Genomic DNA, 24,614 nt, shown 5'->3' on the forward strand with positions numbered 1-24,614 from the left:
ACTGCCAGAGGTCCAGACAACAGGCCCTCCGATGTGACACACTGAACTCTATCAGAGAAGTAGTTGGTGAACCAGGTGAGGCAGTCATTTGAGAAACCAAGGCTAGTGAGTCTGCCAATAAGAATGCGGTGATTGACAGAGTCGTTCAGTGCTGCGACTTGCTTGCCAGTTGAGATTTCTGTTCTTCACTCGGTCAGTTTAGCCTACATTTCACTGATCTTAGTAGCAGAAAGCATTTTTGTCTGCAGTTTTCGGTTTGGCTATTTGTTTCAAGTGTATGTGGCGGTTCTAGCTTGTATGCCGCCCCGGGCGGCTGCCCATGTTGCCCGTACTTAAATCTGCTACTGATTTTGTATTAGTCTATAAATCTCTGTCGAAATTCATCATCTCTCCCATGTCTTATTCGATTAGTATTTTTAAAATGGAAGGATAATAATTAATCCATAGTTGTTCTGAAATGTTTATTGCTTGCCAACATTTGACTCCCTCCTCCATGTTTAATATAACATACATACATGAATTATTCATTTTGGTTGTCTGTCCTGACGTGAAGTTTGTTCTGGCAGGGGGGAGATTTTCGTCACGACACCGGTGTTGTAACAACATTTTAGGGCATAGCAGCAAGAGCAGTTATTAGATTGCTATGATCTGTCATTTCATCATCATCTGGACTGTCATTACAGTACATGTAAGTAGTGACCGCTATACTGATCCGTCATAACATAATGAATTGAAGACAAAACACACGAGCCATTTCAAGTTTTAATGACCTTGTAAAGAACAAGAGGGAAGATGATTGTACAGCTACAACAATGTACATACAGAGTTACCCTGTAACCCTTTTGATAGCATTATATATTCACAAATGCTTTCTTGATAAATTACATTTTTTTTCTATGTTAGGATCAAACATATCAGTTTCCCATCAGCAGAAGTGGTCAGGGATGACCATGCACTGTGGCAAGTGTTTGTGATTCACAGCAGTTTAATGACTATGTAATATGTAGAAAATGTTGAATGTCTGTACAACAGGTTTTCATTACATTAGAAATGTACTCTTTTAATACCCATCTGAGTTGATAACACAATACACATTACTGGATTTGAGGGACAACACACCATTTAAAGGTCATCTTTGATTAAGCCGACATGTGCAGCGTATACCATGAATGTGGTCTCCGCGAACAAGGGAACATTGCCTTTAAAATGCACGTTGTGGACGAAGCGCGATTGGATTGAATTCTAGCCATAGTGTAACCAGAACTTTTCTCCAGTTATTTCCAGTTGTCCCAACAAATTGTTGAAGTGGAAGTTAAGTTTCTCAACACTTGGGGTGCGGGCTGAACAGTTTCCTCCTGGCCTCTTATTTGGTTAATGTCGTTACATAGTTTGTCACACATTTTCCAGCATTGTAGAACATTCTGTTGGCAGGTCACATAGTATACATCCCCTATTCCGTGCCCTACCTTTGATCAGGACCCATAGGACTCTGGTCAAAGGTTGTGCACTATGTAGGGAATAGGGTGCCATTTGGTGTTTGGATGCATGAGAATAACATCACACACACACACACTGTGCACATTCCACATCTTTTTCACTCCCAGTCTCACACACATAATAAAGACCAGTGGAGGCTGGTAGGAGGAGCTGTAGGAGGACGGGTTTATTATAATGTCTGGAATGGAATAAATGGAACAGTATCAAACATATGGAAATCCCATGTTTGACTTTGTTCCATCAATTCCATTCTAGCCATTACAATGAGTCTGCCCTCCTATAGCTCCCCCCACCAGCCTCTTCTGATACAGCCATAGATAAAGACAGCCTGGAGGCGAGAGACAGCTTCGGTCACACCATCAGATGCATCAGTCAGTGATGAAGTGTACAAATTTCACAGGGAAGACCCCTCTCCTGGTCGGCTCCCCCTCCATATGTCCAAACTGCAATATACACAGGACAGGATACAGTCAGTGGTAGATACGACAACACTTGAGTGTGAGTGTATATATATACACTACTTACCCACCACTCCGGGTCCTCCTCTCCGTCCACTACAATCACCTCTCCCTCTGTGAACGTCAACTCATCTAAGTTATCAGCAGAACAGTTGTAGATGGCTTTCACTCTCTTGGGTTTCTGTTTCTGAGTGCGATAAGGGCCAAATAATACAGAGTGAGACAAGACAATGTAAGTTCATGATTTTGAAAGTGTTCAATCAGTCCTGATGGTAAATCCTAAGACTGTAAATATGACTTCATAGTCAGTGTAAATGTGATATTACTGTATTGCTATAATAGTCTGTGTGAGGTAGTGATTGAACAGCTCTAATTGGCTAATGTCAGGAGCTAATGATTGGCTGAGGTCAGGTCCTGTGTGGATCAGTTGGTAGAGCATGGCGTTAGCAACATCAAGATTGTGGGTTCCTTTCCCGCTAGGGCCACCCATATGAAAATGTATGCACACACTACTCTAAGTTTGCTTTAGATAAAAGTGTCTGCTAAATGGCATATTTTATTATTATATTAGGCGCTCACAGGGTGGTTGGAGCGGGGCTTCAGTGTTGGAGGAGGGGTGGGACCAGAGCTGTGAGGGGAGCCAGGTACAGGTGCAGCCTTTACTGCTCACACAAACAAAAAGAAACACAGAGACAGGAATCATCAATTCATTGACGTAACACATAGAATAAAGCCACAATTGTAAAAGAAGGTTTAGAACTGCAGCTTAATTCTCTTCAATGATGTTTATTGCTGAGGCGTTTCGGCTCCTTTGTCAAAGCCCATACAGTTGAAGTCGGAAGTTTACATACACTTAGGTTGGAATCATTAAAACTAGTTTTTCAACCACTCCACAAATTTCTTGTTAACAAACTATAGTTTTGGCAAGTCGGTTAGGACATCTATTTTGTGCATGACAAGTCATTTTTCCAACAATTGTTTACAGACAGATTATTTCACTTATAATTCACTGTTTCACAATTCCAGTGGGTCAGAAGTTTACATACACTAAGTTGACTGTGCCTTTAAACAGCTTGGAAAATTCCAGAAAATTATGTCATGGCTTTAGAAGCTTCTGATAGGCTAATTGACATAATTTGAGTCAATTGGAGGTGTACCTGTAGATGTATTTCAAGGCCCACCTTCAAACTCCCTCTTTGCTTGACATCATGGTAAAATCAAAAGAAATCAGCCAAGACCCCAGAATAAAATTGTTGACCTCCACAAGTCTGGTTCATCCTTGGGAGAAATTTCCAAACGCCTGAAGGTACCACAATCATCTGTACAAACAATAGTACGCAAGTATAAACACCATGGGACCACGCAGCCGTCATACCGCTCAGGAAGGAGATGCGTTCTGTCTCCTAGAGATGAACGTACTTTGGTGCGAAAAGTACAAATCAATCCCAGAACAACAGCAAAGGACCTTGTGAAGATGCTGGAGGAAACAGATACAAAGTGTCTATATCCACAGTAAAACGAGTCCTATATCGACATAACCTGAAAGGCCGCTCAGCAAGGAAGAAGCCACTGCTCCAAAACCGCCATAAATAAAGACTACGGTTTGCAACTGCATATGGGGACAAAGATCGTACTTTTTGGAGAAATGTCCTCTGGTCTGATGAAACAAAAATAACTGTTTGGCCATAATGATCATCGTTATGTTTGGAGGAAAAAGGGGGAGGCTTGCAAGCCGAAGAACACCATCCCAATCGTGAAGCACAGGGGTGGCAGCAGGAGGGACTGATGCACTTCACAAAATAGATGGCATCATGAGGAAGGACAATTATGTGGATATATTGAAGCAACATCTCAAGACATCAGTCAGGAAGTTAAAGCTTGGTCGCAAATGGGTCTTCCAAAAGGACAATGACCCCAAGCATACTTCCAAAGTTGTGGCAAAATGGCTAAAGGACAACAAAGTCAAGGTATTGGAGTGGCCATCACAAAGCCCTGACCTCAATCCCATAGAAAATTGGTGGGCAGAACTGAGTAAGCGTGTGCGAGCAAGGAGGCCTACAAACCTGACTCATTTACACCAGCTCTGTCAGGAGGAATGGGCCAAAATTCACCCAATTTATTGTGGGAAGCTTGTGGAAGGCTACCTGAAACGTTTGACTCAAGTTAAACAATTTAAAGGCAATGCTACCAAATACTAGTTGAGTGTATGTAAACTTCTGACCCACTGGGAATGTGATGAAAGAAATAAAAGCTGAAATAAATCATTCTCTGTACTATTATTCTGACATTTCACCTTCTTAAAATAAAGTGGTGATCCTAATTGACCTAAGACAGGGAATTTTTACTGGGATTAAATGTCAGGAATTGTGAAAAACTGAGTTTAAATGTATTTGGCTAAGGTGCATGTAAACCTCCGACTTTAACTGTACATTAAAGCTCTTTGAATCAGAACAGACCAGTTATTTAATATTTTATAATAATTGTATTTTTCTGTTTACCTGGTCCATCAGTTGGTCCAGCAGTCCTGGTGGGAGGTCCTTTAGGAGTGGGTTTATCTGAACTGAACCCACACACACATGAAGGGTCTTAGTTAACTGATAATCACTACATGGAGAACGGGGAGTGAAACCAATCCATCCATCCATCCACTGTATCTATCTATCTATCCACAGGTTTTCTCCCTCATTCTATCTTCACACAATATGCAATACTCTTGAATGAGAACTCATGAGCATGCAGTTTAAGAATTCAAAACATAATCTTTCCATGGTCAGTGGCCATATGTATTAAGCGTCTCAGAGTAGAGGTGCTGATTTAGGATCAGGTACCTTCTATCCACGTAATCATATTCATTGTGATTTAAAATACTAAACTGATCCTAATTCAGCACTCTTACTCTGAGATGCTTGATAAATTCTGCCCCAGTTCTTACCTAGTCGGTGATTTAGGTGACTTGGGCCCTGTGGCTCTCCTGCTGGGATGGTGTGCGGGGACAGGAGAGGGGTGTGCGGGGACAGGAGGGGGCTGTGTGGGTTTGAAGGGGGATGCTGTTGGTAGGACTGGTGCTCCTGGGATGACCATTGGCACTGGAGGCCCAGGTAATACTGAAGGTAAAGGTGGTAGAGGAGCAGTCTTATGGCCTCTAGGCTCCATCACATTGGTCCTCTTGTTCACAGGGGGAGGGGGAGCAGTTGGAGGAAGCACTACATGGAGAGAGGGGAGTGATATTAATCTATCACATAGTTATAAAGGCCTTTTTACATCTGCAGTTATCAAAAATGTACTTATATCTTGTAATACAGTGCTTATATTGTGTTATTTATTGTGTAGTATGATATAGTGCACTTACCATACATGGTGCTGTTGGGGTCTGGAGTGTGAGGGTTTGGGGGGTCTGAGGAGGACCTCTGTCTACCCACCACCTCCATAGGAGCCTGCTTCCACCGTGGACCTGCAAGGTTACAGTCATAGGGTCAACCATTTGTCACATAGGGTCAACCATTTGTCACTATTCCAGCAACACTTTCAAGGACCAATGGTCCAGAGCAGGTGTGACAACCTCAATTCCTGGAGGGCCAAGTAGCTGTGGGTTAGAAAAGGAGAAAGATAACATGATTTGAGTATATGAGCAGTAGCAATAAGGAGAGAGGTTGGTTTATGCCCTATTGGGGTGGTCGTATTTTCCAGTAATACATTTGCAGACGCTATAGTATTGGTTCTAATGCAAGGTATTAAGTGCCGTGACCAATGAATAGGTACGAATACCATAACTATTCTCCGGGGTAGTGGGTGGCGCTACCTTGGAAAACAGTTAATAGAAGGAGTAGAGACGGGAGTGAAGAAATCTAAACACCCTGGACACCGTCGGGAGAGGTTTGGGAATAAGAACTATTGAAATGGTGACAGACGGCCCAGATTCTCCCTGTAAAGCGGAGCTAGAGGATTTTAATAAAACCATGGAGGCGCTGAAAGAAGGGCACAAGCATTCTACCAGTTCGGCTCGAATATGGGAAAAATGTAGCAAACTGGATAAAATTGGTCAGCATTTCCTGGCTAACGGAACATTCTAATCTGATAGAGAATTCAGGGAGGCAATTATGACTTGACATAGAACCAGAATCAAAAGCTCAATATACCAATCTTTTGATGTCAGCATTCTATCAACAAAAAATGCAAACAGATAAACCCGGAATTAGTAGAAGTACTCAGCCACAGAAAGACTGGGTACGGGAGTGCATTGACAGAATTTGCACTTCAGCTTTGGTGGCAGGTTTGAAACCTGTGATCAAAACGGCAATTGCGGGGGTTGTGGATGAAATAGAGCAGGATGCTTTGAGAGTGGAATATAACTCTGCTCACTTCGCAGACGTGTGAAGGGTTAATACGGCCAGAGTGGAAGTCACTAACAGTGGTTTCAATGGCCAAGGTAAGACAAAGAAAAGTAGCGAAAAAACACCAACGCGTAGGGAGATAGATCCCTGTTTTAGATGTGGGGCCGCTGGGTATTGGAATAATGAGTGTAGAGTGGAAGTGGAGCCTGTTGCATTCGCAGGAAATGCTGCCATGCAAGAGTTTGCCTCTTTTTCAAAAGAGCAGCAACAAATCCTCCTGAAAGTAGCGGGAATGGAAATGTACACATATCGGTGTATGGCATCGGTTCGATCGATAGTGGTTCATAGAGATTACAGTTTCTATGTGAAGGAAGACGGATGAGATCACGTTTTACACAACTTGTTAATAGAGGCCAGGGATCAAATATCGCGGATTCGGTATGATGAGAAATTGGCTAAATTTGCTACAGGAAAAAGTATTTTGGGTTAAAGAATCTAGGAGAAACGCCCAGGGAATAGATTCTAAAGAGGTAACAAATGAAAAGTATCTGGCCAAACACTCCTGGTAACTCAGAAAACCTTGTTTTTTTTTAAATCTCATGAGACATTTTATGTCGTTTTATTATGAAATAGATTTACATTTTATGTTGTCTTATTCTGAAATATATTTCTAGAATGGACAAAAGGGTGGAGGGGTCACAAGGAATTAGCATTGGGGTACCAAACCTAAAATGAACTTTCCTATTTTTTAGTTCATTAACATGGTGGTGCGGTGGTTATGGAGAATCCTGGGGAAAAGAGACCAGTGAATCGTTAGACTCGGTGGTGAGATAATGTCGGATGAAAGTTGAAATGGAAGGAGTCAACGTCTCCAGCTGACATGTTATGATCAGTGTTCTGAAGGGAAATAAGGTTGTGATCATAGAACATAAGGCCATAAATCTCTGTGTTTGTAGACGTCACTGTGAATGTTAATCATGTTTATTTATTTTTTTGTTTTATTCTCATCGTTTGTCCATTTATAAGTAATTTCCAAGTTTATGTAATGTTGAACAGTAGGATGTCAAATGTTAAAAAAAGGGGGGACTGATGGGTTTGGATTTCTGAACTTGAAACGCTATTAATCATTAGTTATACTAGAGACCTGAGGGGTGCCATAGGCGAGGGGCTACACCAGAGGTTAATGGTTATCTGTAGGAGGAAGGTATATGGTGGATGCAGTTAAGCTTGGAATGTATTGAGTGTAGGGAAAACGATCATGTGGCAGGCATTGATAAGGGGAGAGAACCGTGGATTAGTGATGAAGGGGGTCGAGGACAGATCAGGTCACGTTAAGGGAGAGGAAAAGTTTATTGCCGTATCACTTAGTTTCCTGCCTAGCAATAAAGATACAATGTTTAGCGAGATGGAGGAGACTCCACCCAAAGTGGGGTACAAATACCACCCCTATGGTAAACATGTTGTGTTCGATTCAGCTGTTTGATCCTTTGGGAAGAATAAACTTGGTTTGAGCTTTCATAGTGTCTGTTGAGTTCTTACTCTGATAATTAGGACCTAACGAAAGGAAATAACAAAAACCAGCAGACACCCTCCAGGACTTGAGTTTGACACCCCTGACCTACCTTTGGTGGCTGTCCTGGAGGGAAGGTGAGGGATGGGTACCACCGGTAACGCTGGCACGCCGGTGGGAGGGGGGCTGAGTTCCAGGATGGTGCCATAGGTCTCGTTGTTCATCATCATGCTGGGGAGATGGGCTCTCTGCTTGTCTCTGACCAGGCTGGCTGCGTCGCGGGCCAGGGAGGCCATGTTGGGACCACCAGGCATTGTACCCATGAGACCACTGCTCGGGACGAAACAGCTGACAGGACGTTCCTGCTCTGACCGTCTGTGGGGGATGGGCTGGTTATGGGGGATAGGGCGCACAGGTAGAGATCATTAGCAGGCTAGTAATGCTATCGATGCCATCTCTTTTAACAATTGGAAACAGATGGTGATATGCTACATGCACAGCATAGCACAGCCTACATACACAGCATAGAACAGCTTATATGCATAGCAAGTGAGTCTGGTATACAGTAGGCAGCACCGATTCCCTTGGGATGTCATAAACACATACACTACATGACCAAAAGTATGTGGACACCTGCTCGTCGAACACCTCATTCCAAAATCATGGGCATTAATATGGATTTGGTCCACCCTTTGCTGCTATATGTTTTTGAAAGAAAAGCACATTAAAATAACATCAAATTGATCAGAAATACAGTGTAGACGTAGTTAATGTTGTAAATGACTATTGTAACTGGAAACGGCTGATTTTTTAAATGAAAAATCTACATAAGCGTACAGTGGCCCATTATCAGCAACCATCACAACTGTGTTCCAATGGCACGTTGTGTTAGCTAATCCAAGTTTATCATTTTAAAAGGCTAATTGATCATTAGAAAACCTTTTTGCAATTATGTTAGCACAGCTGAAAACTGTTGTTCTGATTAAAGAATAAATAAAACTGGACGTTTTTTAGACTAGTTGAGTATCTGGAGCATCAGCATTTGTGGGTTCAATTACAGACCCAAAATAGCCAGAAACAAAGAACTTTCTTCTGAAACTCATCAGTCTATTCTTGTTCTAAGAAATGAAGGCTATTCCATGCGAGAAATTGCTAAGAAACTGAAGATCTCGTACAACGCTGTGTACTACTCCCTTCACAGAACTGCGCAAACTGACTCTAACCAAAATAGAAAGAGGAGTGGGATGCCCCGGTGCAGAACTGAGCAAGAGGACAAGTGCATTAGAGTGTTTAGTTTGAGAAACAGACGCCTCAAGTCCTCAACTGGCAGCTTCATTAAATAGTACCCGCAAAACACCAGTCTCAACGTCAACAGTGAAGAGGCAACTCCGGGATGCTGGTCTTCTAGGCAGAGTTTGGACACCCGTTTAAAATCCCATCCGAAAGACAGCACCCTACAGTGTATTTCTGATCAATTTGATGTTATTTTAATGGAGAAAAAAATTGGTTTTCTTTCAAAAACAAGGACATTTCTAAGTGACCCCAAACTATTGAACGGTAGTGTGTGTGTTATGGCTTTTCAACCTCTGCTATATTGTGGATTCAGAGCTGTCTACTGTATCTAATAGAACTCAGAGGGTTTACTTTAATGGAAGCTTCTCTAATGTCAAACATGTAAAGTGTGGTGTACAGCAGGGCAGCTCTCTAGGCCCTCTACTCTTTTCTATTTTTACCAATGACCTGCCACTGGCATTAAACAAAGCATGTGTGTCCATGTATGCTGATGATTCAACCATTCAGCAATTTTCAACACACTCCACAAAGCAAGTTCTGCAGGCTCTAGCTTGATCTTATCTTGATTATTGTCCAGTCATATGGTCAAGTGCTGCAAAGAAAGACCTAGTTAAGCTGCAGCTGGCCCAGAACAGTTTGGGATGAGTTGGACCGCAGAGTGAAGGAAAAGCAGCCAACATATGTGGGAACTCCTTTAAGACTGTTGGAAAAGCATTCCAGGTGAAGCTGGTTGAGAGAATGCCAAGAGAGTGCAAAGCTATCATCAAGGCAAAGGGTGGCTACTTTAAAGAATCTCAAATCTCAAATATATTTTGATTTGTTTAACACTTTTTTGATTACTACATGATTCCACATGTGTTATTTCATAGGTTTAATATATTCACTATTATTCTACAATGTAGAAAATAGTAAAAATAAAGGAAACCCTGGAATAAGTAGGTGTGTCCAAACTTTTGATTGGTACTGTATGTACATTTTAACGTTTTTGTTTGTTTTTAATGTTTTTTCTTGTTACGTATCAGACCCCAGTAAGACTAGCTGTTGCCATGGGGATCCTAATAAATCAAATCAAAATAAAGGTCAACTAGCTCACCTTGTCCTCCATCTCATCTTCGCTCTCGTCCAGGTCGTCGTCGTTGCTGAGCCGCCACTCATACTCCACGTGCACATGGACGTTGAACTTCCCCGTCTCGGCCTGGGTCAGCTGAACACCACAAAGACAACAAACGTACAGTCAACCTCTATCTGCTGTTACCCATGTTGATCATATAATAATAAAGAGGATCATCATGTTGTTATAGGCTGTATCCTAATACTCCACCCTTTTCCAAAAGTGTGCCTTTGCCCTCTCCCTGTCATGGATTTAAAAGCATATGAATGGTTTATCATTGTCTGGTGGGAGTTTTCACTATTGTTAAATCCATGACGAGAAGTGTGCAAGTTCACATGTTGGGAAAAGGGTGGAGAATTGTGATGCAGTCATTGTGTTAAAATGTCTATGACCTTCAGATTACATTGCAAGCCTACACTCACCAGCTCCTCACACTGCGTATGTTTGAGGCGCTTGGCGATGTCCATTGGTGTTTCTCCTGCCTCGTTGGCTGCACACACAGGCAGACAAACCAATCAGAGCTTCATTAATGTGTTTCTATGGGACTTGACCAGCCCTTTATCATTTGTTTATGGGGTTGTATCCCAAATTGCACCCTATTCCATATATAGTGCACTACTTTTGACTAGAGCCCTATGAGCCCTGATTAAAAGTAGTGCACTATATAGGGAATAGGGTGCCATTTGGGATGCAGATGGATCCTATGAGGGTACTTACCAATACTGACTGAGGCCCTGCCCCGCAGTAGCAGTTTGAGACACTCGCTGTTGTCGGTCAGGCAGCAGTAGTGCAGTGCCGTGCTCCCTTTGGCTGTCTGCTTCTCCAGGTTCCCACTGTTACACACACAGACAAAAGTACAGACAGAGAGAGACACACACACACGTTGGTTTTACTATCAAAGTGGGGGACAAAAAATGAATACCCATTCAAAATGGTATTTTCCCTAACCCTAAACCTTACTCTTAACCAAATCTTAACCCCAAACCCTAATTCCTAACCCCTTACCCTAATTCTAACTCTAACCCTAAACCTAACCCCTAAGCCTAAAAAGCCTTATTTTACTATCCTTGAGAGGACTTTTGGAAGATAAAAAGAAAAGTTAAGTTAGACAGGCAGCTGAGAACTATCACCACAAGAGGGCAACACTGCCGTTCATTGATATTGACAATTATTGGGAGAACAACTTCTGCTCCTATTTAAATATTTCATTATATGCTGTTAAATAACTTCCCCTTTTCACATTTGATATCTGAGAGCTTGTTTGCTTCTGCTACTATAAGCTATAAAACCAGCATCTTTTCACCTAGTACTTTAGTACCTATTTTGGGCCAGGAAGTCCACAATATGGAGGGAGTTGCGGTCCACCATTCGTACTGCTAGGTGTAGTGCTGTCTCACCCGGTTCCTGAGGGCATGAAACAACGACAACTCACGACAACAGTTCGACAACATCACAATTAGAAACATATAGCCAATATACCTACCAATCAGAGGCATTCAAATATGACAAATCACACAAAAACATCATTATAAAACTAGAAAAACCAGTCAAGCTTTTTAAGTCCATGAGGGACTTCAAGACTAATGCTTCTCTCATGTCATTGTTAGAAGGCAATGTCTACTCCCCAAATGGCACCCTATTCCCTTTACAGTGCACTATTTTTGACCAGGGCCCATAGTGCTCTGGTGAAAATTAGTGGACTATGTACGAAATAGGGTGCCATTTGGGACGCAACCAGTGTCAATCATCTCACATGCTCATTGGCCAGCGGGATGGTCTCCATCAGGTCCACTCCTTCAGCATAGACCTGGATGAGAGAGAGGATGTCTCGGGTCTTCACTGCCTCACACAGGACGTGCAGTCTGGACGCCAAGTCCGCACACTTCCTCTGAGCAAAACGCTTCTCCGTGTACTTGGCTGTGATGTAGTCCTTCCTCGTCTGCCTGAGGGAGACCAGAGCCCAGACAGATAGATGATCAAATACCAGGAAAGAGACAGGAAACAAGTGCAAACCTACGTAAAAATTGGCACACTCTCCCTTACACATTAGTGCACAGGAGGTTGGTGGCACCTTAATTGGGGAGGATGGACTTGTGGTAATTGCTAGAGTGGAAGGGGTAGAATGGCATCAAACACATGATTTGTTGCCATTCCATTCACTCGGTTCCATCAGGTTATTATGAGCCGTCCTCCCCTCAGCAGCACAGTGCACTACTTTTATTTGTAAAAAATGTTTTTATTTAACCTTTATTTAACTAGGCAAGTCAGTTAAGAACTAATTCTTATTTACAATGACGGCCTACACCGGCCAAATCTGGACGACGCTGGGCCAATTCTGCGCCACCCTATGGGACTCCCAATCACGGCTGGTTGTGATATAACCTGGATTCAAACCAGGGTGTCTGTAGACCAGGGCCCATTGAATTGGGTGCCATTTTGGATGCAACCTGAGACATTCAGGACTATAAACAGTATAAAAAAAAAAGAAGTGAAACGTATTCGACTTAATGTGAAATGAAATCTATTCAGTGTTGTTCCTGTTTTGTTGGCCTGCCCTGCAGTCTGTCACTTACATGTCACTGGAGGGGTTCGGTTTAGTCACGCTCTGTGCAGACAGGTCCGCCTCCATGATCTCATTGAAACCTGCGTTCCCTACATTCTTAGCCAGCTGGGGAAGACCAGGTAGAGCACACGTAAATTTCGTATCTGCTCAGCCTTTATTAATATAGCCTGGTCCCAGATTTGTTTGTGACGAACATGGACAATGACCAACGACCATGTCAAGACACCATGAACAGATCTGGGGACCACACTATTGATAATCTTACTAACTATACTATAGTACAAAAGTCTGTCAAATAAAATCCTAAAAGCCTGTAGTATCTACCAGGAGCTCTGAGGTTCCCAGGACGTCCAGTGTGAGAGACTGTATTCTAGAGTAGTGGACGCCCATCTCCCTGTGGATTCCAGAACACTCGATGCAGATGAGCACTCCCAGGTTAGTGGAGAGCCAGGTGGGATCTGAAGACAGAGATAGAGGATATTATCAGTGTTAAGACTAGTGTGCTGTATCCCGGGGTGGTCTGGCGCTAGCTAACATTGCCTCAGGGCACACATGTAGAGATGTAGGATCTTAATTTGACCCAGTTTTCTACAGCAGGAAAATAATCCTGCAGCAACAGGAAATGTGAATTATTATGGGGATTATAATCAATGGCCATTTTTTTGTAGGAGTTGATACATTTTTCATTAGGGTAAATCAAGTCTGACATTTTAAAATGTAAGTTACACACTTTAGAAGCCTTTTTAAACCTCGAATACACAAGTTTGCATTTCCTCCTGCACAGGAAAATTCTCAGCAACAAAAGATTGATCAAATTAAGATTCTACATTTGTATGCCAGCGCTGGAGGAGAGGCACACCATTTCTCCTCTTCATTTTCCTGTCTTTCTCAACTGTCGCTGTCCAATAAACTTGAAAAATACTTTAAAAAAGCAATAAAAAGAAAAAAGACTAGAGTGATCCCATTATAAGTTCTCACCTGAAATAGCACCGTTAAATAAAGTTCCACTCCTAAGAAGGAGCTGTAGTTTATTGATGCACTATTTTCAGTGTCCCATGAGTGTAAATTCTACACTATTCCCTATATACACTGAGTGTACAAAACATAAAGAACAGCTTCCTAATATTGAGTTGCACCCCCTTTTGCCCCCAGAACAACCTAAATTCGTCGGGGCATGGACTCTACATGCTTCCCACAGTTGTGTCAAGTTGGCTGGATGTTCTTTGGGTGGTGGACCATTCTTGATACACATGGGAAACTGAGTGTGAAAAACCCAGCAGCGTTGCAGTTCTTGACACACTCAAACTGGTGCGCCTGGCACCTACTACCATTCCCCATTCAAAGACACTTAAATATTTTGTCTTGCCCATTTACCCTCTGAATGGCACACATACACAATCCATGTCTCAATTGTCTCAAGGCTTAAAAATCCTTCTCTAACCTGTCTCCTCCCCTTCATCTACACTGATTGAAGTGGATTTAGCAAATGACATCAATAAGGGATCATAGCTTTTACCTGGATTCACCTGGTCAGTCTATGTCAGGGAAAGAGTAGGTGTTCATAATGTTTTGTACACTCAGTGTATAGGCCCAGTGGGATTTCAGTAACATCCGAAACAGCTAATACTCTTTCTTCTGTCTTTGCGGAACTAATCTGACTGACCTAACAAAGACTCCTAAGAATGTGTGTGCAGCACATGGAGAAAAGCCCATGTCAATCGTCAAACCATGCAAGGTTGTACATTCAGCCTTGTAAATGACTAAACCCACTTCAGACCCTCACACATTCACATATATCACATATGTACACTGTGCTTACTTCACTTTGATATAATAACCCTCTGGGAGGAAGACCACAAAACGTTCATGCTGCCTTTTCCCAGCATGCTCTGTGTGTCACTCACTGGGCGCTCCGCAGTCGCAGCACACATCGTTTCCGCTCATCCTCTTGACCTCGCTGACAATGGCCTTGGTCAGCTCCTGGACTATGTTGTTCTCCCCTCCCTCATCCTGGTCTCCTTTGAAGGCATCGTTCAGGGCTTCCTCCTTACTGTTCTGCAGGACTGAGATCCATCTGAAAACACAGGCAGCCGAGAGAACCAGTGAGCTCTGAGGGCAAAGGTTGAGTCCCATATGGCACCCTATTCCCTATGTAGTGCGCTACCTTTGACCGGAGCCCTATGGGGAATAGGGTTCCATTAGTGACGCAAAAAACTTTAAAGAGAATCTGAGAGACCAATTACATGTACCACCTGTATGATATACACCATGTTCACACAAAAACCTGCATAGTGCAACAGGCCCAGACAGACACAGTACTTACATCTGACACTCTGCCTCATCCTCAGCTTGAAAGTGATAGGTTCTGTCATCTGTTTAGACAAATAATAGGCTGATTGAGCAACATGCAACTGGCATTTGCAGTAAGAGGCATTTGCAGTAAGGGATGCTAAGAGACTCGATGGAAGATACATGTCTGTCATTCAATAAATATCATATCATAGAGTCTAGGGAATAAAGTATGTTTTCTATCATGCTTTTGCTATTTTAGCTAGATATGCAGACTAGTGTTGCAGATGTTTGAGATGGAGCATCAAAGTGTTGCTTAAGTTACGTGAGAAGAGATCAAAGCTTTTCTTCTCATCCGGGTTACGCTTCACTTGACAGGTAAGCAGGTTGAGTTTAGCTGGTGGTGTGTTAGCCTATGAGAGAGGAGCAGAGAAGGGTACAGAAGAGTAAGAGAACGGAGGGGGCCAGACTGCTGAAGTTGATCATGTTGTATTCATGCCACTTTCCCAGGTGGGTAAGGCCAAACAGTAAAAAACATTATTTGAAAAAGAAAAAGAGAAAGTCAAATGCAGCAGCCTCCTAAAAATGTATTGTTGGCTTTTTCCTCTTTGTCCTGTTGAATGAAACGTTATGCTTACAGCCACATCTCTGTAAAGGCCCAAAGAACAGCAGTGTTGTCGCACAATTACTGTCAGTTATTTCATGTAAAATGCAGGGAAACAGAACAAATGTGATCCTTTTCTTCCATTATCACTGGACAAATTCACTGTGGAAACTATTTCAAATGGCTACCCAGACTATTTGCATTGCCAACCCCCCCACCCCCCCCTTTTACGTCACTGCTACTCTCTGTTATTATCTATGCATAGTCACTTTAATAACTCAACCTACATGTACATGTTACCTCAATTACCTCGACTAACTGGTGCCCCCCCCACATTGACTCTGTACCGGTCCCCCCTGTATATAGCCTCCACATTGACTCTGTACCGGTCCCCCCTGTATATAGCCTCCACATTGACTCTGTACCGGTACTCCCTGTATATAGCCTCCACATTGACTCTGTACCGGTACCCCCTGTATATAGCCTCCACATTGACTCTGTACCGGTACCCCCTGTATATAGCCTCCACATTGACTCTGTACCGGTACCCCCTGTATATAGCCTCCACATTGACTCTGTGCCGGTACCTCCCTGTATATAGCCTCCACATTGACTCTGTACCGGTACCTCCCTGTATATTGTCTCTATTGTTATTTTACTGCTGCTCTTTAATTACTTGTTCTTTTTATTTCTTAAACTGCATTGTTGGTTAGGGGCTTGTAAGTAAGCATTTCACTGTCTACACACCTGTTGTATTCGGTGCATGTGACAAATACAATTTGATTTGATGCTCGGGGGGGAATTCACTGTGGAAGCCATGCTCGGGGGGAATTCACTGTGGAAGCCATGCTCGGGGGGAATTCACTGTGGAAGCCATGCTCGGGGGGAATTCACTGTGGAAGCCATGCTCGGGGGGAATTCACTGTGGAAGCCATGCTCGGGGGGAATTCACTGTGGAAGCCATGCTCGGGGGGAATTCACTGTGGAAGCCATGCTCAGGGGTAATTCACTGTGGAAGCCATGCTCAGGGGGAATTCACTGTGGAAGCCATGCTCAGGGGGAATTCACTGTGGAAGCCATGCTCAGGGGGAATTCACTGTGGAAGCCATGCTCAGGGGGAATTCACTGTGGAAGCCAGGCTCAGGGGCAATTTTATCTTTCAAACAATATCTCAGTACTGTGTCTGGTGAGAAGCTGCTATAATGTTAGAGGTTTTAGGACCTGACACAGGTTTGTCAGTTACTGAAATGATCAGTCACGACATTCTGTGATCACAACTGAGACAATGATATGCCTTACAGAATCCCACTGACTGACATGTACTGTATATTCAGACCGTAAGGAGAGGGCCATGCATGACAGCATGCATGAAGGAAAGTGAGTGACCAATAGGAGAAGACAAAAACAGGAAGTCTCTTACCGTTCCATGGGAGATGGTCAGGAACCCGTTCTTCACCGAACACTTCCTCTTTTGCCACACCTTCCTGAGACTGAAGAAGAGTAAACATTCATTATTTCACTAGAACACTCTATTCCTCTACGGCACAGCTTCTATATCACAAACCACAACCAAATCCAGAACAAATTCCAGAAAGTGTACAGTATTATATAAAGCCATTATTGCATGGAACTCCCTTCCATCTCATATTGTTCAAATGAACAGCAAACCTGGTTTAAAAAAAAAGATAAAGTAACACCTCACAGCACAACTGCTCTCCCCTATTTGACCTAGATAGTTTGTGTGTACGTATTGATATTAAATTGATGTAGTTCTGTCCTTGATGTTCTTGTCTATTAATGCTTTGTATTATGTCATGTTTCATGTTTTGTGTGGACCCCAGGAAGAGTAGCTGCTGCTTTCACAACAGCTAACAAAATACCAAACCATACCATTTCATGAACAGCAAATGGAATGATGTATGTGATAAGGCCATCATATCATCATATTACCCCAACGCCTCGATTAAAATAGCTCCTCTTGGCTCTGTGTAAGAGACCAGAGGCCAAATTGGTGATTGAAGCGCTGTCCACTCACCCCTCACTCTTCTTGTACAGCATTCCACAGCGTTCTGTACCGTGGGCCTTATTCCCCTGGAGCTGGTGAAGGCTGTATCCAGTCTGCTTGACCTGGGTATCCTAATGCATCAGAGACACACTCAGTGACGAGGACATAACACTTCTCCCATCTCTCATAGCTCAGGAGTTCATTTGAATCAAGTTTCTTCAATGTCCTCTCCTGAAGGCCTATTCTACTCTGCTTAAAAATGATGGTGCGTTGCAATTCTATACAGCCCTTTTTGAGAGCCATATATGAAGCGAGCCATTGAGCACTTTTTTGGTTCTACATAGCACCATTTCTTCTAGCAGTGTAGGTGTACACCTTGCAGCCTTATTTTGATATATTCAAATAGAGTGAGTGACTCTAGAATCTGGAAGCAATTGAGATTTGAATGGAGGGCTTGAGCAGAGCCTTGCATTCAGAAAATATTACAGATATCAATGTGTGCAGTGGTCAGGAAGTTTGGACGGATTTTAAGGGAATAGAAACAGCTATCTGTGTTTAAGAACATTGATTATGGCTATGTCCCAAATAGCACCCTATGGGCCATGGTAAAAGGTAGTGCACTATATAGGGAATAAGGGTGCCATTTGGAACTCCGCCTTGATTGGGGAAAGAGCTAAAGTTCACCAAGAAAGCAGACATTCACTCTCCAAGCCACTGGTGGAAACCATGATCAGTCTATTGCATTGTAACATGACACAACACACAAGACTAGTCATCTATACTCCTGTAAGTAGACTAGGGTCTTGTGAGGTAGAACTACTGGCTTTTCCTATGACAAGACAGGTAAGACTAAATACATTACAGTATATGTGCTATAACTGGTCTGTCATTGGATTATGTCCCTTCCTCTCTGCTACCAAGCTAATGTAACTGGTGGGATCTGAATACCGGTCTCCTACTCAGTAAACCATAAGAACAAGAGGAAATTCCCTCTTGGGCCAAAGGTGACACTAGTTTTAAGTCGCAGGCAGGCAGGGCTACCTCATCCCACCTAAATCACCTCCACTACTTACTCCAGTGATTGAGAGCTCACCTCTTTCTGTTCTGACTGTAGGGAGGACTTGAGAACGTCTCTGAGCTCACTAAGCTGTTTCCTCTCTCCATCTTGGGTCTGTTTGATCTGAGAAACAGGAAGTGAGAGAACTGTGTGAGGTGAATGACACATTATTGACAGACAAGCAGTAAAACCATGGTAACATCCAAAGAGAATATTAGAAAATATGGATGCTTGGAGAGAGTGGCTCACTATAGTCAAGTCTGTAGCCAGTTTCTCTATGGAAGGTTTGAGGCTATTCACTGTGTTCAGACCATCCTGGAAAAAGCTGTGAGGAGAGAGGAAACAGAGGTCACCAGGAGTCAAGATGGGTCAAGCATTAGCCTCCTACAAAAGACAAATGCATTGACTAATCAGTGCTAATCTGACATCACTTGTAAATGAAAACAACATACTTGCATTGGGCGTGGAAATATTTTATGAGGTTCTGGAGAAAGTCGACCCCCTTCTTCGTTTTAATTTCATTCACTTTGAGAAGATACTGTAGACAAAATAAGACATACCGAGTAACAATATTAACGGACATGTGCAAATACTCCTCCGTGGACCCTGTTGTGTCTTCTATCCTGCATAGCCTCTGATAGGTGAAATAATTAGCCAGTTTCAACCTTCTCACCTCACACATCTGGAGCTGAAAGAGGCGTCTCTCCTTCTCCATCTCCTCAGCGATCTCTCCTCCACTGAACTCTGTCCGTATCATCCCATGCTGCTTAGCATGCTCCTTCTTCTCCTTCTCTATCTTAGTGCTGCAGGGAACACAGAGGGCTCAGTGACGATGATGAAGCACAGGATGAATGGATGAAGAAGGAAAATCATTCACTAATTAACATGATATCAATATCTGCTCAATCAAAACTTACAACCAACCGATTGCAGCATTACCACAAAAATGGAGGAGGCAAGTGGGAAAGGAAGAAGGTAGGAAACTTGTTTACCTGCCATATATTAAAGATTGGCTGAAAGGAATTGGCATAAATAGAAAAATATAGCAGTTTTATTTGAGGACAAAAATGTTGACAGCTGCGCCATACAGGTTGCAAAATAAATGGGAAGAGATTTTCGATGTACCGATTCCATGGCACATGGTTTATGAACTGGTACAAAAAAAACAACACTTGATTTCAGCACTTCGATTTAAATTATTATATACAATTCTTGCCACCAACAGAATGCTATACATATGGGGCATACAACAATCTCAGCTCTGTAGATTTTGCTGCGAAGAGACAAAATCAATAGATTATTTATTCTGGTACTACCCCTATGTAACTTGTTTCTAATCACAGGTTCAGGAAGGGTTAAAAAAATCACAACATGCACTTCAAATTAACCTTAGTGTTGGGCAATTTGGAAAGCCATAGTCAGCCAATCAATAATATAATAATACTCATAGGAAAGGTTTTCATCTTTAGCTCACAATCTGCGAATACTGTGCAATTAGAAAGCTTAAAAATGATGTAAAACATCACAGTACAATTGAAAAATATATGACACATGGAAACCAAATGAGGGTGGTCTATGGTGATAGGTGGGATTAAAGAGTTTATGTATGGTAATGTATTATTGTTATGTGACAGCTTTCTATAAAAGTACCATGTATGTAAAAGGTATATGTCAAATGTATGTACAAGTAGCAGAAAAGCTGTAAAAATAAATAAATAAATAAATAAATAAATATATATATATATATATATATATATATATATATATAATAAGGTGAATGCACCAATTTGTAAGTCGCTCTGGATAAGAGCGTCTGCTAAATGACTTAAATGTAAATGTGTGTATATATATATATATATATATATATATATATATTTGTCCTCCGAAGATGGGATGGGTTAATAAAAAATTAAATGATATCAATATTTAAACCGTTCTCATTCCCTTAGAATGAGTCATCAAACCACCAGTCAATCACATCAACCAAAAGGCTCTATGACTACGCCACAGGTGTTTGGTACAAGGCAATGGTCTTTAGTAAACTAGTAACTTTTAAATGCCCTGCCCAGCCCTCATACAGTGAACTAGAATGATCTCCCTGTGAAGTAATTTATCAAATAAATGTATAAAAGAGCTTATTCACGTCTTTTACGCCTGTCATGCTGAAAATTAAAAGATACTGTTGGGACGTCCAACATGTACTGCACAATTTCAGAAATGCAAACCCCTTGTCTGTCCATACCGTAGTTCATTCAACACTAAATAAATCTCAGACAGGCAAAAATCAGTGTTCACAAAAAATGTGAGGAGTTTTGTATTGACATACAAACAGGCAACAGGTGCCGCTACAGTAGGTCTAGTCTCATTTTCTCTCTCTTAAGGTCTGTCTGCCTTATCAGCTGTTTCATGAATAGTAGCAGTTGACCTTTTACTAGCTTCCATTGTGTTACATTTCTAGTTGTTGTTAAGCTGAACCCACACATGCAACTTCATGGTGCAGCTTACTCTTAATCTAACAGGTACGCAGGCTGTTCAACAAATCTATCCCCCCCACCCCCCTCTGACACATTTTCCTTGTGCTCATAAGGTACAATCACTAACTTATGCTTAACCCACATACAGTAACAGGTTGTGTAGTTTTGAAACTCTCAAACTGTGGTGGTGGTGGTGGTGGTGGTGGGGTAGTGGTGATGGTGGTAGTGGTTGTAGTGATGGTAGTGGTGGTGGTGATAGTAGGGGTGGTGGTGGTAGTAGTGGTGGTGGTGATGGTAGTGGTGGTAGTGGTGATGGTAGTGGTTGTAGTGATGGTAGTAGTGATGGTAGTGGTGGTGGTGGTGGTGATAGTAGGGGTGGTGGTGATGGTAGTGGTGGTAGTGGTGATAGTAGGGGTGGTGGTAGTAGTGGTGGTGGTAGTAGTGATGGTAGGGGTGGTGGTAGTAGTGATGGTAGTGATAGTAGGGGTGGTGGTAGTAGTGGTGGTAGTGGTGGTGGTGGTGATGGTAGTAGGGGTGGTGGTAGTAGTGATGGTAGTAGGGGTGGTGGTAGTAGTGGTGGTGGTAGTAGTGATGGTAGTGGTGGTGGTGGTGATAGTAGGGGTGGTGGTAGTAGTGATGGTAGTGATAGTAGGGGTGGTGGTAGTAGTGGTGGTGGTGATGGTAGTAGTGGTGGTGGTAGTAGTGATGGTAGTGGTGGTTGTAGTGAAAGTGGTGATAGTGGTAGTGGTTGTAGTGATGGTAGTGGTGGTGGTAGTGGTGATAGTAGTGGTAGTGGTGATAGTAGTGGTAGGGGTGGTGATAGTAGTAGTAGGGGTGGTGGTAGTGATGGTGGTGATAGTAGTGGTGGTGGTGATAGTAGTGGTGGTGGTGATAGTAGTGGTAGGGGTGGTGGCAGTGGTGTTGGTAGTAGTAGTAGTAGTAGTAGTAGTAGTAGTAGTAGTAGTAGTAGTAGTAGTAGTAGTAGTAGTAGTAGTAGTAGTAGTAGCGGTGGTGGTGGTGGTGGTGGTAGTAGTGGTGGCGGTAGTAGTGGTGGCGGTAGTAGTAGTGGTGGTGGTGGTGGTGGTAGTAGTGGTGGTGGTAGTAGTAGTAGTGATAGTAGTAGTAGTGGTGGTAGTAGTAGCAGTGGTAGTATTGGTAGTGGTGATAGTGGTAGTAGTAGTAGTAGTAGTAGTAGTAGTGGTTGTAGTAGTGGTAGTAGTAGTGGTAGTGGTGGTAGTAGTGGTGGTAGTAGTGGTGGTAGTGGTGAAAGAGAGGAAGTTGTGATAATAATAACGTGGCTCAAACTCACACTTTAGTTTCATAATCCTTCCAGGCTTTATCAAAAGGCTTTTTAAGATCCTGTGGAAATAAAACAGAAACATAACAGTATTAATACAAAGGATACAAATGACATGAGCTGAAGTCATGACTTTCAACTGGCTCAAAACAGTGATATTAAAGGTTAAAGGATATTAAGATATTAAGTATGGGATAAGCCTACTCCCTCTTGTGCCACCGTGGTTCTGACTGGTATATTAAACACATGTTCTGACTGGTATATTAAAACATGTTCTGACTGGTATATTAAACACATGTTCTGACTGGTATATTAAAACACATGTTCTGACTGGTATATTAAAACACATGTTCTGACTGGTATATTAAAACACATGTTCTGACTGGTATATTAAAACACATGTTCTGACTGGTATATTAAAACACATGTTCTGACTGGTATATTAAAACACATGTTCTGACTGGTATATTAAAACACATGTTCTGACTGGTATATTAAAACAAATGTTCTGACTGGTATATTAAAACAAATGTTCTGACTGGTATATTAAACACATGTTCTGACTGGTATATTAAACACATGTTCTGACTGGTATATTAAACACATGTTCTGACTGGTATATTAAACACATGTTCTGACTGGTATATTAAACACATGTTCTGACTGGTATATTAAACACATGTTCTGACTGGTATATTAAACACATGTTCTGACTGGTATATTAAAACACATGTTCTGACTGGTATATTAAACACATGTTCTGACTGGTATATTAAACACATGTTCTGACTGGTATATTAAACACATGTTCTGACTGGTATATTAAACACATGTTCTGACTGGTATATTAAACACATGTTCTGACTGGTATATTAAAACACATGTTCTGACTGGTATATTAAACACATGTTCTGACTGGTATATTAAAACACATGTTCTGACTGGTATATTAAACACATGTTCTGACTGGTATATTAAACACATGTTCTGACTGGTATATTAAAACACATGTTCTGACTGGTATATTAAACACATGTTCTGACTGGTATATTAAGCACATGTTCTGACTGGTATATTAAACACATGTTCTGACTGGTATATTAAACACATGTTCTGACTGGTATATTAAAACACATGTTCTGACTGGTATATTAAAACACTGTGATTAATAATATGTTATACACCTACCCCTTTGACCCCTTTCAGGTCTCCTTTCAGTAGACTGTCTAAGGGGAAGGTAATGATGTTGTTCATGTTCTGCAACTGAAAACAACAATTAGAGAGAGAGAGACAGAGGGATGTAGAGACAGATAGGTAGAGAGAGAGAAGGATGTAGAGAGACAGGTAGAGAGAGAGAGAGAGACAGAGGGATGTAGAGACAGACAGGAAGAGACAGAGGGATGTAGAGACAGAGTGATGTAGAGACAGAGTGATGTAGAGACAGACAGGTAGAGAGAGAGAGGATGTAGAGACAGAGTGACAGAGTGATGTAGAGAGAGTAATGTAGAGAAAGAGAGAGTGATGTAGAGACAAAGGGATGTAGAGAAAGAGAGAGAGAGAGTGATGTAGAAACAGAGATAGTCATGTAGAGACAGAGTGATGTAGAGACAGTGATGTAGAGACAGTGTGATGTAGAGACAGAGAGAGTGATGTAGAGACAAACAGAGTATGTAGAGAGAGTGATGTAGAGACAGAGAGATATAGAGAAAGAGAGACAGAGTGATGTAGAGAGAGTGACAGAGTGATGTAGAGACAAAGTGATTTAGAGACAGAGATGTAGAGAGAGTGACAGAGTGATGTAGAGACAAAGTGATGTAGAGACAAAGTGATGTAGAGAGAGTGATGTAGAGAGAGTGATGTAGAGACAGAGTGACAGAGAGATGTAGAGACAGAGAGACAGAGTGATGTAGAGACAGAGAGATGTAGAGACAGATTGATGTAGAGAGAGTGACAGAGTGATGCAATGACAAAGTGATGTAGAGAAAGTGATGTAGAGACAGAGATAGAGACAGAGTGATGTAGAGAGTGACAGAGTAATGTAGAGACAGAGTGATGTAGAGACAGATTGATGTAGAGAGAGTGACAGAGTGATGCAATGACAAAGTGATGTAGAGAAAGTGATGTA

General features: G+C 42.1%; 1 protein-coding gene across 1 annotated transcript in view; it reads right to left on the minus strand.

The window, feature by feature from the left end:
• Window positions 1-748: 748 nt before the first annotated feature.
• The window catches only part of LOC115174980 (arf-GAP with SH3 domain, ANK repeat and PH domain-containing protein 2), a 37,401-nt gene continuing 13,535 nt past the window's right edge, over window positions 749-24,614 (minus strand). The window contains exons 4-28 of the mRNA XM_029734068.1: window positions 23,678-23,752; window positions 22,502-22,551; window positions 19,392-19,521; window positions 19,171-19,256; window positions 18,968-19,043; window positions 18,755-18,841; window positions 17,692-17,792; window positions 17,077-17,146; window positions 15,378-15,465; window positions 15,087-15,135; window positions 14,668-14,837; window positions 13,088-13,221; window positions 12,774-12,868; window positions 11,954-12,143; window positions 11,519-11,604; window positions 10,918-11,033; window positions 10,623-10,690; window positions 10,183-10,293; window positions 7,909-8,185; window positions 5,305-5,406; window positions 4,888-5,158; window positions 4,454-4,515; window positions 2,535-2,617; window positions 2,023-2,142; window positions 749-1,940 (exon numbers count right to left, since the gene is read on the minus strand). Of these exons, the coding sequence (XP_029589928.1) occupies window positions 1,866-1,940; window positions 2,023-2,142; window positions 2,535-2,617; window positions 4,454-4,515; window positions 4,888-5,158; window positions 5,305-5,406; window positions 7,909-8,185; window positions 10,183-10,293; window positions 10,623-10,690; window positions 10,918-11,033; window positions 11,519-11,604; window positions 11,954-12,143; window positions 12,774-12,868; window positions 13,088-13,221; window positions 14,668-14,837; window positions 15,087-15,135; window positions 15,378-15,465; window positions 17,077-17,146; window positions 17,692-17,792; window positions 18,755-18,841; window positions 18,968-19,043; window positions 19,171-19,256; window positions 19,392-19,521; window positions 22,502-22,551; window positions 23,678-23,752 (2,772 nt within the window). The 3' untranslated portion in view covers window positions 749-1,865. The remainder of the gene's footprint in view (window positions 1,941-2,022; window positions 2,143-2,534; window positions 2,618-4,453; window positions 4,516-4,887; window positions 5,159-5,304; window positions 5,407-7,908; window positions 8,186-10,182; window positions 10,294-10,622; window positions 10,691-10,917; window positions 11,034-11,518; window positions 11,605-11,953; window positions 12,144-12,773; window positions 12,869-13,087; window positions 13,222-14,667; window positions 14,838-15,086; window positions 15,136-15,377; window positions 15,466-17,076; window positions 17,147-17,691; window positions 17,793-18,754; window positions 18,842-18,967; window positions 19,044-19,170; window positions 19,257-19,391; window positions 19,522-22,501; window positions 22,552-23,677; window positions 23,753-24,614) is intronic.

Source organism: Salmo trutta, chromosome 35 (genome assembly GCF_901001165.1).
Source record: "Salmo trutta chromosome 35, fSalTru1.1, whole genome shotgun sequence".
NCBI classification, from domain to species: Eukaryota; Metazoa; Chordata; class Actinopteri; order Salmoniformes; family Salmonidae; genus Salmo; species Salmo trutta.